Source organism: Limulus polyphemus, unplaced genomic scaffold (assembly GCF_000517525.1).
Source record: "Limulus polyphemus unplaced genomic scaffold, Limulus_polyphemus-2.1.2 Scaffold2305, whole genome shotgun sequence".
Classification (NCBI taxonomy): Eukaryota; Metazoa; Arthropoda; class Merostomata; order Xiphosura; family Limulidae; genus Limulus; species Limulus polyphemus.
The window spans coordinates 50,999-70,647 of record NW_013667915.1 but is presented as its reverse complement, the minus strand read 5'-3'; the positions used below and the strand labels follow the sequence as shown (position 1 = coordinate 70,647).

The 19,649-nt window shown below is 35.8% G+C and overlaps 1 protein-coding gene across 1 annotated transcript; it reads right to left on the bottom strand.

The window, feature by feature from the left end:
- Nucleotides 1-818: 818 nt before the first annotated feature.
- LOC106466568 (peroxisomal membrane protein PEX13-like) lies at nt 819-18,090 on the bottom strand. The gene is made up of 5 exons (XM_022394600.1): nt 17,989-18,090; nt 9,012-9,562; nt 8,257-8,457; nt 5,475-5,583; nt 819-1,585 (listed from the first exon to the last, which is right to left on the bottom strand). Exons 1-5 carry the CDS (start codon nt 18,072-18,074, stop codon nt 1,135-1,137), a joined length of 1,398 nt encoding a protein of 465 aa, XP_022250308.1. The 5' UTR covers nt 18,075-18,090; the 3' UTR covers nt 819-1,134.
- Between the last annotated feature and the right edge of the window lie 1,559 nt (nt 18,091-19,649).

Genomic DNA, 19,649 nt, shown 5'->3' with positions numbered 1-19,649 from the left:
TCCCCTTACTTTGATTTCAAACCCAATTTTAAGCATGTTAAAATGTTCAAAAACAAAATATATTACTTCAAATATATAGGATGAGGGTTATATAACACATGTTATTAATAAAAAATTAGTGAAGCTTCACAAACCATATCCATAATAACAGCAGCTATAACACAATGAGGGCTCCATGATATCAGAAGGCTTAATACTGCAGTTACATATAGGCAGTAATTTTTCATGATGCAAGATTTAAGACAACAGTCTATATGTACAAAAAAAAAATTACACAAATTTGTTCTGGCATCCCAATAATTTTATCATTTTCGATGACGAGGAACCCACTTTGAGACTAATAATGGCTGGAGACGGCTTGAATGGGTAATGAAGAAAAACTTACTTCATTACCCATTCAAGCCGTCTCCAGCCATTATTAATTTTATCATTTGTAAAATAATGATGCAAGAGTGTAATATATTATTGTAGAATTAAGAGATTAACATGAAGATGCCATAACTATCTCCCATTAACTTTACAGCTTTGTTAACATTACTTAAAAGATATACACAAACAAGCAGTGGTAACTAAAAATTACTAATAAGTATGTTATTAATTCTCTCTGTAATTTTACGTGTTTTTTTATATTAGTTTAATAAAAGGGTTGAGTTTGATTTTTCTGAACAAAATACTTTTACTGTGAGTTTTGATGAAAAAGGAGAGTTGTTTGTATCATATCAGTCCAAGGACAGATGAAGGAGTCACAGTTAACAGTTTTTAATTAAAGTGATAATTTATTTTAGTGAATTTTGCTCAGGGCATTTATGAATGTTTGTAATTCAAGTATTATAAACCCACTCTTCGATCTACATACCTGAAACCATCAGTTAGATATTACCAAAATATAAAGTTTGTGTTAAGAATAATTAACTTAACACTATTATTACAGAAAGTAAAAAACTATTACAAAAGTACTCATTGGAGATGGAATATTTTAAATTCTAAAGGCATAGAATTGTAACTTACTTGCATATATTGTCTTTATTTTCACACCATAAGTGCATGTTTAACTACAAGAAAATGTACAAGGAATATTTCAAACAAGATTTATTGGAAGTAGGACAACCATACTTAAAAATGTTGAAACTAACTTTAATGGACAGAGTCCCCTGTGTTAGTAGTTATCATTGGATTAACCTGAGAAAAGCCAGAAGCTTCAGGTACAGATGGTAAACTACTAGCAACTGTGGACTGTTTAGGTAAGGAGCTGCTTATTACTGTGCTGGATACTGATTTTGATGCAAGTTTGGAATCATTAGCCAATGCTGATATATTAGGCTGAGAAATATTAGCATCTGTGGATGTCACTGCCACATCTGTTTCTATTTGGCTACCCTGTCCTGGTTCAGCAAAAGATCTGGCATTCAAAGATTGGTGACACTTCAATCCTGCCCTCTTTCCCAGTATTTTGACATAATTGGCTGGTACTAGTCCAGCACTCTTATGGTCAACAGTAGCTAAAACCCAGTCACGAGTTCTTGGTTGTAATTCTAAAAAGGAGGAAAATTTCACTGAAGTCTTGAATATAACCACAATCAACGTGCTTCAATCTTAAGGTAATTTGTTTCCCCAGTCATAAAAACAATCAAGATATTTAATGTTAGGATAATTTACTAGATTTGTAGCAACCATAATGAACATACTTTGATATTATGATTATAAAATGCTAGGACAACACAAATTATGTTGTTTAACTTTGATGATTTTCTGAGTAGCTATTTTTAATAAGTAGATTCAACTGAAAATGCTTACATTTACCATAAATTAGAAAAATGTTAACATTTTCTTAAATCAAAAATATATTTCCAATAATACTTACCTCCTATCACACTACAGCTATTACTCAGCTATTAGAGTTTCTTTCCTTTGCCCATCTAAGCACTAGTCTGATATTTTCTTGCTTGCTCCAGTCCTTTATACCCCATTTAATTGCCCTTGGCAATATCTGTCTAGTGACACTCTCTACCTACATCAATATGCCCTCTATCCTGGTACTGTATATAAGCACCTCATTCAGATAATGTTATCCCTTTTTCAATACTGACTCCATCTGCAGTTACTAACACTGGTTCTTAGTGGGGAGGAAGGGTGGGAGAGTGTGAATGAAGGTAAGTATTACTGGAAATACATCTTCAATTTAAGAAAATGTTAACTTCCAAAACATACTTACTTCCACTCACACTACAGCTAGAATCCCACATTGATAAGGTGGAGGGGCCAGTGATGGCATTATCAATACAGAAAGTGTCTACACAGATCATGGGCTTGTCAATAGAAGATTGGTGCCCTATTGGAGGAACCACACTACATCCGTAACAGATACGCTCTTCACCTGGAATATAATTCATGTTGGTGGAATTTTACATAATCTATCATTACTACTGGCAAGGCCCCAACAAGATAGCCAAGGTTCCACTGCTCAGGACTGGAATTATAGGGCCATGGTCCCTATATTCCACATTGGTGGCTAGGGCAATTGGACCACTATATATATATATATGAGTGGATCCCCAACCTGTAGCCATAGAGTGATGCATTCTGAGCCACCGGAATCACGAAGAGAAAGTAAATAACACTGAAGTGGACAAACCTGCTCTTCAACCTGAAAAAGTCTGAAAGGCAATACCACAAATTCGGAATGACAGAATTCTGTATGCCATACTCAACCTGAGAAAACAGAATTCATCCAGTCTAAAATTATGAACACCCATCTTTACTCTCCAACTGAGTGGGAAAGGTAAATCTTCCAATACACCCACTTCCATGAACAATGTACTGAACCAATATTGATGAAAAAGAAGGGCCACGATCAACCCAACCTGATAGCTGAGCATCAAATCTGAAATGGTATTGCAAGTAGGCTCTTGCATAAGTTGGTGCCCCTCCCACCAACATCAGGGAAAAAGCATCTAGGGACCCATGTAGAAGAGCCCCAACTTTGTCCTCTTCTCCAAGAGTGGAGGAAATTCACTCTAACACTCTGGAGGAAAAAACTCTGTCCACCACCCCAGTGACTGGAAACCAGGCGTGGTAAGACTCCCTAGTTCCACTAGCAGTAGTAAAGTGCATTACGGAGCCCTGAGGAACAGTGCTCTGGAAACATTGCAGTAGGTGAACCAAGTTCCCTAAATTTTAAAAAGCAAACTGACTCCGATTTATTCAATACAATGATTGGAAAGGATGGGCAGGATCCCCTTATGCTCTACTCATGATAGTCCATGAGTGGCAGTCCAGCATAGTACAGAAATAACATCAAGACAGACTCTAGGTGGTCTAATGGAACACCTCATTTCTACAGATCCTGTTGCAACCTAAATAAAGGAAACTGAGTTAGTGGTTGCTAGTGCAGAACTGGTTTGATAGAGCACACCTCCTTGAGTAACACTCACTGCAGAGTGGGATTCTGTGAAAAAGAAGTAAGGGACCCTGGAAAGTAAAGAAGTAACACGAGTAGCAATAAGAATATTCATTTTTCCTTATAATCTAGCTGATGTGGTCAAGATAGCTACGGGAGGAACTTGAAAACCCTCAGAGGAAGATACTACCAGGTCATGCAAATAATGTGAGACAAAAGTATTGGGAGAAGACCGTATACCAGCCTGCACAATGTCTTCCAGCAGGCAATTCAACTGGGCTGCTGACTGAAAGCTCCTATTTCTAATGCCCAAGGATGAGGTACTCAAGACCAAAATGGCTGTAGTTGAGTGTTCCATTGAGTGGCAAATGCATCAATCATTGGTGTCCTGAACCAAGAGTGAATCCAACAGAAAACCTCAAAATATAGCATCCATTCAGGAGAGTCTGGTTGGGTCAAGACAACTGATCAACTACAAAATTCATCACCTCCAGAACATTGAAAGCTAGTTGGCTGATATGATGGGAGTTAGCCCAATAAAGAAGATCCAATGTTCAAAAACAAAGAGCTTGGAAACGAGTGCCCCCTTGATGAGAAATGTAAGACACCACTGTGGAATTGTAAAGCATGATGATATTTCCCCCTCAATAATTCCAGACCTTGAAACATCACCTTTTGAACATCAAAAAGTTCTAAAATATTGATAAGGAGGGAAGTCTTGTTGTCTGTCAAATAGGCCTTGGAATTCCTGACTATCAATATATGCACTCCATCCCTTAAGTGAGGAATCTGAAAAAATGGATCTCAGGACAAGGTGGCTGCAGAGGCACACTCATCATAGTATTGTTCTGATCTAACCACCAATCGAGATCTAAGATGTTGATCCTGAATAAGGAGACTGGGTATTCCAATGGACTGCTGTTGATGATCCATTAGATGCACAGTGACCACTGAAGGGATCTCGTGTACTTGTCTCAAAGGAATGAGGGATTTGAATGATGCCCACATCCCCAAAGAGAAAGAACCATCCACGCAGTGGAAGAAGGAGACATGAGTAAGAGTCTGACTGCCTGTTCCATAGCATGGAGCCGGGTGGGAGTCGGCTGAGCCTAACTTGAGATACGTGTTGAAAAAGATACCCAGGTGGACGATTTATTGTGTTGGAATGAGTATAGATTTCTCGGCTCTGATAATAAAGCCTGCCTTGGTGGCCTCTGAAAAGAGAATCTGGGTGTGATGTTCCACCAACTGGCAAGATGGTGCTAGCAGTAACCAGTAAATAGATGTCCATATAATAGTGTGTGCACAGTCCTAGAGAACAGAGGTGATGAGAAAAACTTGTACTATTCTGCAGAACACATATGGTGCCGATGCTAGTCCGAAGGGCAGTCTTGATCTGCAGTACCTGAACCTTATGCACAAAACATAGATAGTGGAGGGATGACTCTACTATGGGAATATCTAAATAGGTGTAGGCGACATCCAACTTGGTCATCTACAGTCCTGGCAAAAAATGCCAATGTAGAGTGGGGAATGACTCTATCATCAGCCTGAGCAGATCTAAGAATTGGTTGAGATAAGAAGATCAATGACCAGATGCCAATTTTCTGTCTTCTTGGGCACAACAAACAGACAGGAATAAAATCCTGGAAGAACTGAGACGACTTTCTCTCTCTGTACTGCCCCTTTGACCAACAAATATCTGATAGCCCTGGAACAAAGTTCATAAACCTGAGGATCTGTGGGAGGCAGAAACACTACAGGTTGGGGGGGGGGGATAATGGTGGTGGTGGTGATGTGTATTGAATAACCAACCCTGATGCAAGAACCTGTAGCACCCATGGATCTGTGGTAAAGGTGTTCCATAGTCTAGAAATTCTTGCAACTGAGCCCCCACAAATCCAACAGACATAGTGTAGTCACCACCACCACTGGAGTTGTTTTAACCAAGTGAATATGGGTGGAATTTATTCTGGGTACCAATGGATCGAGTGACTGATGTCAAATAGGGGTAGAGCTATGACCCCCTTTAGGAGCTGAGGAAAGTCGAGATGCTAATAATGACAAGGATGAATACAGACAGGCAACATCAATCCATGATTCCAAAGACTCTGGAATGCCCGCAAAAATAAATGATGGAAGAAAGGTAGCAGGTAGATGAATGCCCTCCAACAATGCATCTCTACCTAAAAAATTCCAACAAAATACCAACCAAGAGACTAGAGAAAGTTCAGAAGCTGACAATCACACCAAAGTGGATGCCAACAATGGTCCCAATTCATCATCAAACTGATGTGTCGCTCGCAGAGAGGCTTCCAACAAAGCTTGGAAGGATGATATCTCATAACTGTAGTTATGGTCAGATGAATTGCAGAAAATTGTGATCTATTCAGGTAGACCACAGACTCCGTTCCGGAACCCCACATTTACAAAAGCGAATCTATTTTTTGAGTGTCTGATTATGCATTCCCCTGGTGGTGGTAAGCCAACAAATGTAGCAGACAAGGCATAGCTATCCCTTCATGTAACTGAACTGTAAACCTTCCTGCATGAATTGCAATATCAGGGGACAGAGGAAGAACTAGGTATATGCCCTCAGACCTTTCTGCCTTCAAGGATTGCACAGACTCAAAAGCAACTGGGGAAAGACTCAAAACATCACCCACCCAAGTTAATAAACTGAAGAAAGGGAGCTGGAGAGAGCTGAATAAAACTAGCCTCATCAGAAGCCAACCTAGCAAAGGAAGACACTGGAAAACGTTTGTCTAAATCCTCTCCGTAATATCTGGGATCATCTGCAAATGCAGCCTGAGAGTCCCCCCACCCCCAGCTGTTGAGTGATACTAGATATCAGAGGTGGGATAGGGGAGACCTGATTAGCCTCTATGCCTGAAACAGTAATCTAGGAGTTCATGGCATATATCGACTTGTCAAATAAATCTTTTTTTTTCTTACAAAAATCAACTAGGTGATGCAAAGAATTGCTCAAACTGTCTCTAACAGTCACAGTACAGAGAACCTGTTCCTGAATGCTTTGTCAAGAAAATATGATGGAGTCAGTATTGAAAAATGGATAACATTATCTGAATGAGGTGCTTATATACATTACCAGGATAGAGGGCGCATTGACACAGGTGGAGAGTGTCACGAGACAAATATTGCCAAGGACAATTAAGTGGGGTATAAAAGACTGAAGCAAGCAAGAAAAAATCAGACCAATGCTTAAATGGGCAAAAGAAGAAAACCTTAGCAGTCAAGTAATAACTGTATTTTTATTGGAGTTAAGTATGATGTGGAAAAAATTTTTTCCCTATCAATTGGTTATAACCTTTGTTCTTCATTACTATATTATAATACCTTTATTCCTTAAATGTTCCAAAGAAAATATTTCCTATGGGTGAACCACCAAATTTTCATGTTACATAACCCAGTGATTTGATCAAAGTCACTAGTTTCATGTCCACTCACCCTTAGGTTAACAATACCCACTAAAGTTTAAAGTCAACTAACCTAGTGGTTTCATGAGTCACTAGTTTCAAGTCAATTCATTCTATGGGTTGATGATAGCCACTTAAGTTTCATGTCAACTAAACTAGTAAATAAAGTTTGGAGACAGCTTGAATGGTTAATGAAAGAAAGTTTATTATAAATGTATAACATTTCAACAAAATTACGTCATCATCAGCTATAAGTAGTTTACAGAAATACAGGAATATATATACAGTATGGAACAAAGAGAACACATGACAAGAGATTGCTTAACAGCTTAGTAAAGGTATCTTGGTACCCCAGAGAGTTGGTTCAGAGTAGGGCTGTTTTGTTCAATTTAGAATGTTTTCTATATTTTGCATTTGATAATGTTAGATTCTTTGTTAAAAATAATAGTGTTTTGTATAGATATACTGTTATTTTTTCAAGTCAACTCACCCAATGGTTTGATAAGCTCACTAGTTTCATCTCAACTCACCTAGTGGTCTAATAAAAGTCACTAGTTTCATCTCAACTCACCTAGTGGTCTGATAAAAGTCACTAGTTTCACATTAACTCATCCAGTGGTTTAATAAGTCACTAGTTTCATGGATCAGGAGAAATGGGTAACAGGAGAAAACGATCATTATGTAGGAGTAGCAATGTATGATTTCAATGCTGGTTCCAACCAAGAAATACCTGTGAAAGCTGGACAGGAGATAATTTTAGCACCACAGGGTGAGTTATATGTATAAAGCTTTAGTGACAGGATGTATGAAAACACAGGGTGAGTGTACATGACATTAATGACTGTACCAGAACACACACTAAGTTGATATGAAACTTAGTGGTTATTATCAACACACAGAGTTGATATAAAACTGGCAACTGTTATCAATCCACAGGGTGAGATGACATGAAACTAGCAACTATTATTAGACCACTTGGTGAGAGGAGATGAAACTAGTGACTTTTATCAAACCTTTAGGTGAGTTGACATGAAACTAGGGACTCTTTTCGTCCTACAAGGTTAGTTGATATTACACAATAAGTCTTTTTACTTAATATTCTAGCATTAAATTGTGAACATTAAACTGTTAAAGTTCAATCATTAGTTAATGGTTAGATTAATTAGCAATAATGCAATTCTTCAAGCTGTAAATTTTAGAAACTACAACTAGAAATGCAGCAAAGTGTTGTTATTGTTCTAGTTAAATCATTCTTTATTAACTTAATGAACAATGTAACAACTGTTCAAATTAAATATTTTACAATAGTTACCACAACTAACAATGCAAAAACTGTACAAATTAAATTATTCTATAATAGTTGACTGTTAACAAAGTAAAAGTTATTCATGGTTTATAAAGAATATGTACATAATACCTAACAATACACACCTGCTTCTATACCAACAACTGAAGACAAAAGCTTCCATATCAACCATGGAGCACCAAATACAACACCAAAAAACATTATGATTGGCCAGGAGGACTTATTCTGGGTTACAGTTTCTCCATTAATTCCAATAGTTGCAGTTTGCGATGCAAAGCTCCACACTTCTTCTGTATCTGGATGTTCTTTGCGTATTCCTGCAAAAATGAAGTGTTAACTATCAAGCTAAAGCAGTAGAAAAATAACTTTTCTCAGCCAAAGTTTTCTTAAAAGATGTGGTAACTGAGTCTCCTCTTTGTTTTATAAATATTATACTTTAATTTTTTATTCATATTCATCCATTATTCCATTAACACTGTATTTGTCAAACAATTTAAAATTTTTTCTTACTAAGATGATAGTCCTGACCTTATTTACTTTAAACAAGTTAATTTGCAATAAATGCTAAAATCAACTTTTTTCTAATGCTTCTGTATGAAAAGCAATTCAAGAAGTATAAGTGGGTAGGTATAATATGTAGCTAATAGTCCTACAAGTCTAGAACAATTACAATTTTTAAAACTTAACTTTGGTCTTCATCGAAGTTTTTAATGTTTTATAATAAATTGAAGATTATAAATTTTAATGTCTGAAAGTTAATTAATACAAACGTTTAAAATGTTGTTTATATGGTGTTCCACACAGATAAAGTTTATGAAAATGTACATTGAAAAATGCATACTAATCAAGTGGTCACAGAACTTCAACTTACCTAAAAGATAAAGAAATCTTCTGTAAAGCCACAGAAGTTTTCTAAAGAGAGCAAGAGTAGTAAGCACCTGAGCAAGATGATTACGAAGCCTTGAAAAATGGTCAGCTACTCCAAGAACAGCACGGAAAGAGCTGTATACAGCATGATATGTTGACTCCAACATCATACTGACTGAAGAAAAAGCTTGAACAATGGATTCAATTGACTGGAAGGCCTGACGGGAGCTCTCTTCAGCTAGACGAATAAAACTGCTACCTACTGCCCCTCCCTGATGATCTGGTCCATAACCATATTGTCCAGGAAAGCCATAACCAGGGTATCCAGAGTACATGGAACTATAGTATGGGCTAGAAAGACTGCTGTAAGGTGAATAACTGAAACCTGGAGAGTACCTACGATATGCTGATAGAGACTGATCTGGTCGAGGAGGTATAGGAGGAGGTACTCTTGAAACACCACTTGTAAGACGTGTTATGTCAGACCTTCGCTGAAATCCAGCTGATGACTGAAGCTGTGGCTGTGTTGCTGTTCCAGAAGCCTGGGTTGAATTCCTGTATTAAATTAACAATATAAGTTTTTTTTTAATAATTTGGAAATTAAAAACTAACATATTCAGATATTTATTTCCTTTTTACCAACCCATACTCAAAACGTTGAAACAAATAGGAATATAAGAACTTGTTAGTCAACCATTCTGTTAAAAATACACTGTCTTAAATAGAGCCTGGCTTCTCTTTTTACAAATCTTAAATTTAAATCCTATAGTCCTTACAACTGATTACATATCACTAATGAATCAAATATATTTAAACTATCAATACCACAGATAATCTTGTAATCTTCAATGAGATCAACTCTACTTTTCTCAAGAGAGAATTAAGTTCAAGAGATCCTAACCTATTTCTGCAATACAGCCCATTTCCAGAATTATCTTAGTAGCCCACTTCTGAACCTTTTACAGTCTTTTCTCGGATAAGGAAACCATAGCTGTAAACAACTGAGGCCTAACTAGTGACTTGTATAGAGATAATTACCTCTTCTGACTTTTCATCAATACAACTATAAATATAACCTGAAATTATATTAACTTTACTAGCAAGAGCACTACTTCAAGGGCTTCAGCAACTTACCCACCACTATGCCAATATTCTTTTCTTTAGTGAAGCTATTGATGGGAGATTTAAAGGATTATAGAAAATAAAAAAAAATGTATAACCAATAATACTTACCTTTGCTGACACTTAAACCTATTACTTGACCACCAAGATATCAATCTTTGACCATCTAAGCATTGGGCTGATTTTTTCTCATTTGCTCCAGTCTTTTATACCTCACTCAACTGCCCTTGGCAATATACTCTCCACCTACGTCAATGTGCACTCTATCCTGGTACTGTATACAAGTACCTCATTCAGGTAATTTTTTCACTTTATTTAAACTAAGGTGGGAGAGTGTCAGTAGAGGTAAATATTATTGGAACTACATTTTCAATTTAGGAAAATGTTAACTTCCAAAACACACTTACCTCCGCTGCCACTTATAGCTAGAATCCAACACTGAGAAGGTGGAGGGGTTGGTGAGGTCATTATCCATACAGAGAGAATCTGCATAGATCAGAGATGTACCAAGATAAGAGTGGTAATTGAGTGAGGGAACCTCACTACATCCAGAACAGGTATGCTCTTCACCCTGAAATTAGTTCATGTATCAAGGGTGGAATAGTGCAAGAGAAATCATCAGTACAGACCAGCTCCAACCTGACAGCCTAGGTTCCACAACTCAGGATTGGAATTAACCTTATCATCCCGAGTACCCATTACTGTGCATGACACAAGGTTTTAGTGTCTTACATTCAAAATTTTTTAAACTACTTTGTTTATGTTATACCAATTAGAATAGCATAAATTCTTAGCTAATAATCCATATTTGAATAGTAAATAAAGTTCTTAAATCTACAAGGAAATATTTTTAAAAATCCTGAATTTCCACCAGTGTGACCCACCTGACACATCTTAGCATGTCCATATGTCAGAATCGATTCCAAAGAAGAGTCACAGTTGGAAACCACACCTACTAGTCATGCAGAAGAAGTGATGAAAAACAGAAACAAGAGAACAAGGAACAGAAGAGGGGTAACCTGAAGTGACTCTCAAGGATTGGTGGCACACAGAGGTACTGTGATTTGGAAATTAAGGAAACCATAAAAGACTGCAAGCAAACAGCCTTAGTCTGGGATTCCAAGGAGTTGGGAAACCCCTCAGATACCAGGACTGTAAGCCAATGAGTGAGATGAAATTTCCAGATATAGGAGGAAGGGAATGAAGAAACCCAACTGAGGAGATCCCAAAATAAAGAAACCACGTCAAAAGAGAGATGGGAGAAAAAGAAACTAAAATGTCAAACAAAAAATAATAGGCATTTCCACCAAAACTATTGGGGTCAGAAGGAGAACCTCAGTGACGAGGTGAAAGGCAGAAATGGAGTAAAGATATACAAAAATGAACAGAGAACTGGAAAGAAAGACAAGGAGAAAGAGGCGCACCCAAGCAGAAAGAAAAGACAATAAATTGGGGATCAAGAAATATCAAAGGACCATGACCTGAAGCCAAAGCAAAGGAGTCACAAAGAAGAGTTAGACAAGAAAGATGTGGGACACTGCAAAGTTGGAACAGGAAGAGGCATGCAAAATAAAACAACCAAAGATACATAATAACATACAGGTAAAAAAGATATGCAGAAGAGAATGAAGTACTTATTCCCCATCATGGACAGAAGGGCCAGAAGAAAAAAAGGCCGGAGGTGGAAGAGCTGTCCAAATTTTCCCACAGGTGAGGCAATCTTTAACCAAGCAAAGAAACAAAATGATTAGGAACCTCAATTGAAGAAGAAGTAGGCAGAAAGAAACCAACCACCTGATGCATGAAAGTGGGAATATTATCAGTTAGCTTGTTAGTATACCATGGTTCATCACGGCTCAATAAAGTTGTGGGTGCTATGTTATCCAAGATGTCAAGTGTACGTCACCATGGAGTGGAATCTGAAACATGTTACATGCAGACATGTGCTCTGTTAAATGAACTAAAAGGATAATTAAATGTGAAGTCCATGAACAGATATATTGTCTCCACTGAGTCAGTTGAAGAAATGCCTGAAAAGGAATAATTCAGCCTCAGGACTTTTATACACATAGTAACAAAAGTACCTAGCTTCGCTCGGGTTATTAGATTGATAGTGTGTATATTCTGAACCCATTTTAGCATAAAATATAACCTATATAATTTTTTTGTTGAGCAACATGACATAAAAGCCATTGTTACCAAAATGCACTGGCTTTTCTATATATTAAAAGTTGTTATATAAAAACATTTCTATGTGGTTTTTTGCTAGCTTGCCTCATTAAAAAAATGTGCACACACATGGATAAGTATTAGTTAAGTGCACACTCTCAGGGTCCACTTAGTATGGGTGCAAAACTTCAGGTTTCTAGGTTCTTTCCTCATGGAGCTATGGGGTCACTGACAGACAGACACACACGTGTTTGTGTGCATGCTTGCATACATGTCTGTCTGTGTTTCTATTTGTAATATAATAAACCACTTTTTTCTATGCAGTTTTTGCTTGCCTCATTAAAAAGATGCTCATGCATATGGACAAGATAAGTAATACCCAGATGCACACCCTCATGGTCCACTTAGTATGGGCGCAAAATTTCAGGTTTCTAGGTTATTTTCCGTTGGAGCTAATGTAGTCACAAATAGACCCACAGACACTCCATTCTACTATTATAGATGTATATTTTACTTGGCACATGTTGAAAGCAGCCTAAAGTAAAAATGTAGAGGCTAAACAAAATAAAGTTGCAATCAGATTGATGGAACAAAAGTGTAACAAAGATAAAATCAAGATACTACTCAAGAAAGGCAGTTGAGTAAGAGAACTAAAGATAAAAAAAAAAAAACACATCCAAATGCAGGTTGTGCCAAAGAAAAATTAGCCTATGATCATATGTTAGTGTTCAAAGGAATTACCATGCATGGAGGTTGTGTTGCCTCATACTAGTGGAGGGCTACAACATTATGATGACTATATCACAGGCTGGTGCAATACACATGTGGGATGGGAATTTGTTCACAGCTTTTGGCAAGTGCAAAAAATTTCATGGCAGTTGAATGTGAGGTAATAGTTCTATGAAAAGGAGAGAAGGTGAACAAATTGCTAAACTGGTGGCAGTAAATGTTTGACTTGGTAGATGGAAATGTGCATATTTTCCAGTATTGAAAAGTCAAAGATTGTGATCTGGTCCATGTAAGCCTTATAGATTGAACCCTCCAATCAATATCTCCACAATCCCTGAGCTTACCATGTCCACTTAGGTCTCTCAGGATGATGAATGGAGATGACAACTGCTCAATATGATCACCATAAGAGCATAGTAGAATGGTACAACCAATGGAGACACGGATGGTTATGACCTCCAAAGGTGTAGTAAGTAGTATATTCATAATGTTACTTGCCATCACACAACCCATTCTTTTCATATAATGAAAACAACCAAATGGTGACAGTTTTGGCAGTTTTCAAGGAGGTATTTTGTAAGAAAATACACATATAATAGTAAGAATCAATCAAGGCCTTGGTGTTAACTAAATCAGAATGAAAACCTCAAAATTTCCACTATCAATATGACCATTTTTACCTAGATTTGAAGATACCTTAGTAGGAAACTTTTGTTTAGATTTATGGCCATTGTTTTTTTATCAGCAGGAGGTCTATGTACTTTCAAAGACCATGCACTGGATTGAAGGGGTGGGTTCCTATCAGATGTATGGAAATGAAATGAGTGATGGAAGGGACTGGATAATGATCTTATAAATTGAAGTCAATGGAAATGTACCTGATTGTTCACTGTTGTTTTGGGTGGAAAAGGGATGAGAGTGGATACTGACTTCTCTACAAGTTTGTCCATAAAGAGCAATGGATCCTTAATATAGTGAGAGAAAAATTCAGTAGGTGGGACAGAGAGATCTGTCTGCACTTCTACTACAGCAATGTAACAGTGTTGGAAGAGGTGTCAGCATCTCCCGTGCCTTAGAATGAGAAACATTAGTGAGGTCTTCTGTACTGCCTTTTCCTCTACCCACTAAAGGCATGATCTGAAGTATGAGGGAAAGGTACCAGAGTAACTGACATGGTATGGCTCCATCTTGTATTCATAGCTATCATGGTCTTTAACACCACAATAATCACAAGTTAAAGTACCACAGCAAGATGTTTTAGAGGCCCAAACAACTAACAGTGAAAAGTATGAGAAGATTAGTAATACAAATTCTACTTTGCAATTAAGATAACCTGATGATTTGACCAATAAATCCCTATCTTGATTTCTGAAATGATCTTGGAGAGCAACCAAGCTCCTTTAAACCTTTGGGAATGAAAAAGGATACATCTAAGAAGAAGTGTTTCTGATAAAGAATCTATTATCAGGAACTCTAATGATTAATGAGTGTGATCCCATAGTGTCATCCATGCATAGTCATTTACTTATTTTTTAATCTTTGATGAAGAAGAATTCATGATAAAAAAAAAGAGAAAGATTTGGTGCCCACCTACCATACTCACCATGGAGTTATACATAGTGAAGTGCTACACTGTTAAAAGTTCAACACATTGAAGTCATGCAGCAATGTCAGAGTTTCATGGATATTACACCCAAACACCAGCACCAGTCATACTGTTCACAATACCCATTGAATGCATTCAATACTGGCTTCTGATTGACCTTACCTACAAATCAACCAGTTGATTGATCATGAGAGGGCCACCCCACTATTCATGGCCAAAGTGGAGTGTTGTTATATATCTAAGTGCACAACACAGGTACAACTCAACCACCAAGATCCTCTTCTCCCCCTTCAAATGAGGGTGGACTTTTGAAAACCTCAGAAGGTACAATCCACAGATAAAACTTTTATTGGAAGGTCCCCTCACAAAATACAGGAATCCATATCTTGGGGATTACCAAGGAATTTAAATCTACATAATCCAAGTCCATTCCAGCACTTCCCATAGAATGCTAAGGGTCAAGAATACTGTTAATCTCTTCTCTTTAATAAAATCTTTGCCATATACATCCTTTAAGGACCTAATCCCTATTTTTAAATTTTGCTATGCTAAACATACTTGAAAAAAATCCTTGCTGTTAGTTTTGACATTATCAGCTGTTTCTCATAATTCCTTTTGGATATTCTCATTTCTTTTTTTAACCAAACCCCTAGCTTCCAACTGCCAGTTTAAACTTCTTAAAGTTATGGCAATTATCTTAAATTTTCTCCATGATGTCTTTAGTAAGTCAGTTAAGTTTGATCTTTCTTGTTCTCCTTCTCTTGTTTATAAGAATATGACTATCTTTAATTAAAATTAATTTATTTTCTAAAGATTTCCCAAATCTGTCTCACATGACCTTCTAGCTGTTTATCTAAATATATTAATTTTAAATTTTCTCGTCTTAAAATTAGCTTTCTAAAATAAAAAGAAGATAGATTAAAATTCAATTTATTTTTATCCCCACATTTAGCAAACAATCAAACCTAATTATTCAGTGGTCACTTTTCCACAAGTTTCTTTCTGTTCAACTCTTTTAACCATACCTTCATTTGTGGTTAACAATAAATTTAAAATTTCACCCCCCCCCTCCCCGACCAATTGATACAGAAAATCATTTTGAATATCTTGGTGAAACCTCTCTCCTTCTCTCTTTGACTCCATAAATCTTCTGAGCTAAAATTAAATCTTCCATAATCATTCCAACAATATTTTTATAAAAATGACTTGAATCTTATTATACATTTCTCATTGACATGATCTCTCTGATCAGGTGGCCTACAACAATTGCCAATTTTCCCCTTAAACCCTTTGATTATACTCACATAGATTAACCTCGTATTTACTACTTTTTTTTATGTCTCCAACCCCAACAGGATTCAATTCATCCCTTATATATATAGAGCCACCCCACCTCATCTTAAAAATTCAATCACTATTAAGTAACTTACAGCTTGGAATTTCCATAAAATTCCTATTATCAATGTTCTTCAAATCCAACAAAGTATAAGTAATTCCCATTATATTATAAACTTCCATTTCAACTTGAACCCTGTACTCATCTGTTTTGTTTCTAACACTCTTTAACATTAGAATAATAGCATATAAGCTTATTCTTGAATCTATGTGTTTGTCTTTAAGTCTGACAGACTTATCTTTATTATTCAACTTGTGCTCTGTCTCCTATTTCTAAAGTCCTCATTACCCTACCTATCCTATCAAGTTGCTTATTCTCAATTTCCCCAAAATGCAAGTTTAGTTTACATTATTTTAAACAAATATCTTCAAAACTTCTCCAGACATTCTACTGCCTAACCTGCTTGATTGAAGCATATTTCTATTATATAATTTACCCTTCTGCTGTAAATTATACCACAGGTCAAACCAGTCCACCTGTTGCTCTAAATACCCCAGATAATCTTTCATTGAAATACTTGAGTCCTGCTAAGTAATTCATTCTTACATCTAGCTCGAGGAGGCGCTCTCAAAAACGTCCCACATCTATTTCTATCCCTAAAGCTCTAAAGGAGATCTTTAACTTTTAAGCAGTTCTTCTAGCAAACACAAATGATCAAAAGTAAATACTCATTGAGAAACCATGAAAAAACAAAATATACTATTCCAGCAACCATTAGCCAACAACTCGCACACACTCTGTAACAATAAGCAAACAACACACACTCACTTAGTAACCATGAATCAACACTACACACATATTATGGGACCAACAATCATAAATCGTTTAGATCTGATTGCTATCAGAGACATAATGACCATTAGATATTGGACATAATGGTAGATATTTTTTTAAATATAAAACTACTTCACTGTACAAAAACTGATTTAATTCAAATGCTAATCAGACCATTTGTGACACAAGTAGTTAACACTGATAAATACATAAAATATCATTATTCTTGTATAAAAGGAAAGTAGTACTATCTATTGGTTTCCTTAAAAATACTAACAATAAAAAAGGAGTGTTTTTGTTAACTTTGTCAAATACAAAAAACTGACTGAATGAGTGAGCTTGATCATAAGCTGATGTGCTGAATAGCCTATCACCTTAACCTTTGTTTCAAGATTGGACAGAATTGCCTTAATGTGTTCAAATAATTGCATTATTAATTAACTTGATTTTATTGTATATAAGAGCTATATATATACTCCAATGAAACTGGATACTTCAATTATTTGTGAATATTTTAAATATAACTTAGCATTTAATGACTAGTGTAAATTTTCTTCAAAAATTTTCAGTTAACATTCCATGTACACCTGAAGGGAACATGAAATATAAAAAAAAAATCACGTTAACAAATAGCACAGAGGTTAAACTTAATGAGAAACACGAACTTATTAGGTTCACATTAATGATCAAATTCTGAATGATACTGACAATGATATTGATAGTTAAATTCACAAGTCTAGGCCTATCTCTTCAATTTTAAATTATTATTCACTGAATCCTGTTACCTTTTCTCAAAATAAAACTTAAAAAATAACTGCGAAACATGTAATGCAAATACTTCTTTCTAATATAATTTATTAAAGTTTAAACTAAGTTGCATTTAAGCCTTTTAGCAATATTTTCCTGTTAGACCAACCGATTAACGTCGTACTTGAAATGCAGTATTACTAATATACTACTACTAGTAGTAGGACCATGGTGATAGGCCTACACAGTTAAAACTGTCTTAGTGACTGTGTTGCCTAACGCAAAACGACCTTATTTTTAATAATTATTTTATTAATAGTAATAACACTAAAAACTGTCATCGTATCATTGAATCTTTTAAACTTAAAATTGAACTAAAACTTTATAAGATAAAAATTGGAAAGTACGTATATAAAAATATAATAGTTATTTTCTTACCAATCAGTATACTGAACATTTTGCTTAAGACGACCTGCTTCCCAAGGTTTCAAGGGAGACGCCATATTATCACCTAAAAACATCATCTGCTACACGTTTACAATATTTTTTTCATTGTTCTAAGTTTTATCATGATATTATAACGTATTATTACGCCAAGTAGCGCCTTTGGAATATTAAATTTATGCCAGTTTTATCATTATTTTTTCAACTGCCATATATATTTGTATATATTGTATAAATAAGTATTCTCCTAAAAGCATCAGAGTTTCTTAACATATATCGTTGTTTATTCTGCATGATATGAGCATTATCACTGTGAGAATTTTAAATATATTGGAACTAAGACTATGTTACGCCTCCGTTCGTCAGTTAATTTTCCGTAAAAATTATTTCCGAAGAAGCTTTAAAGATACAGGTCCTTTCTTAAATAAAACTGGTTTATTCTTTCTGAATACAACTTTGCGATACACTTAATTTCCACAGTCGCGTTATAACAAACGCTTTAATTCACAATGAACGTCTCACGTGCTCGACTCAACTGTCAATTACTCATTATCCTCCTTGCCGTCAGTTCTTACCGGTTTATATATACAAGACTACCACATATCTAGTAGGCTCTCGAGATTTCAGGAAGGAACGTGAACGTTCGAGAAGATGACGTTTTACTAGCGTTACGTGACCTCCGCTGTTGTAACAACTAGGTTATAGAATAATGAACAGAAAACATAAAGAAGTCCTTCAATGGTAAGATTACAGCGTTACAATTCTCGTATCTATGGTTCGATTCTCCGCGATGGGCGGAGCCCAGATAGCCTGTTGTGTAGCATTGCGCTAAAACAACAAGAATATGGTATTAATAAGATGTATGTAATTCTTAGATAAAAAAAAGAACAACATATAATTATAGGCTTTCTCATGCATTTGAGGGGGTAAAGTGATATTACAGAAAAAAGGTTAGTTGAGTCTGGATTGGAATTTAATATAAACAGAAAAAGTTATTCTTGCTTATCAGACTGCACACATAAAAGTGTAATAGTTGTTAAGTCCGAAAATTCTTCTTTTGACAAATGTTTAGTTTCAACGGCGATTTTATACTTAATTTTCGTGGTAGTATTTTGGAGTTTTAATAAACCAAATAATAACCACAGAAAAGTAAAGAAAGTGTTATGTCTTCAGATTCAATGATTTCCCTTCGAATAATCGAGTAAGATCCGTATTGTTGTAACATAAATGTTACTTTCTGAGTTCATAAAAATTACCAGTTGAAACGAATTCAAAATCCAGTCCATTTAATGAGATGAAATCAGACGAAAAGGCAAATTGTAAGAATGTTTTCCCTTCTGCTCCCTTTTTTCTGTGATAATATTTCAGCTGACGATTTTGTTTACCATTTATTCTAAAAATATAAATATGAAACCCATCACCGAAATACATACCACCTCTGTATTATTAGCAAAGACAGGTGTAGAGATTAATGTGATCTCCTTTGCATTTCTACAAAATTCAACTAAAACAGGCTAATAAGAATAGTTATTTTGTATTAGACTACTTCCACAGATCATAAACGTAAGCTTTGATTATAATATGGCATTATACTAAGAAGTGCAAAGCATACATAAGGAGTTGAATTAAAATGGTGATCTTCTTTACCTATTCTG

What these genes read in the sequence shown, in the direction of transcription:
- LOC106466568 (XM_022394600.1), bottom strand. Translation starts at nt 18,074, where the DNA reads ATGATGTTTTTAGGTGATAATATGGCGTCTCCCTTGAAACCTTGGGAA. An exon ending in AATGTTCAGTATACTGATTG is followed by an intron (nt 9,563 to 17,988) that starts GTAAGAAAATAA and finishes AATTTAATACAG; the next exon opens with GAATTCAACCCAGGCTTCTG. An exon ending in AAGATTTCTTTATCTTTTAG is followed by an intron (nt 8,458 to 9,011) that starts GTAAGTTGAAGT and finishes TCATTTTTGCAG; the next exon opens with GAATACGCAAAGAACATCCA.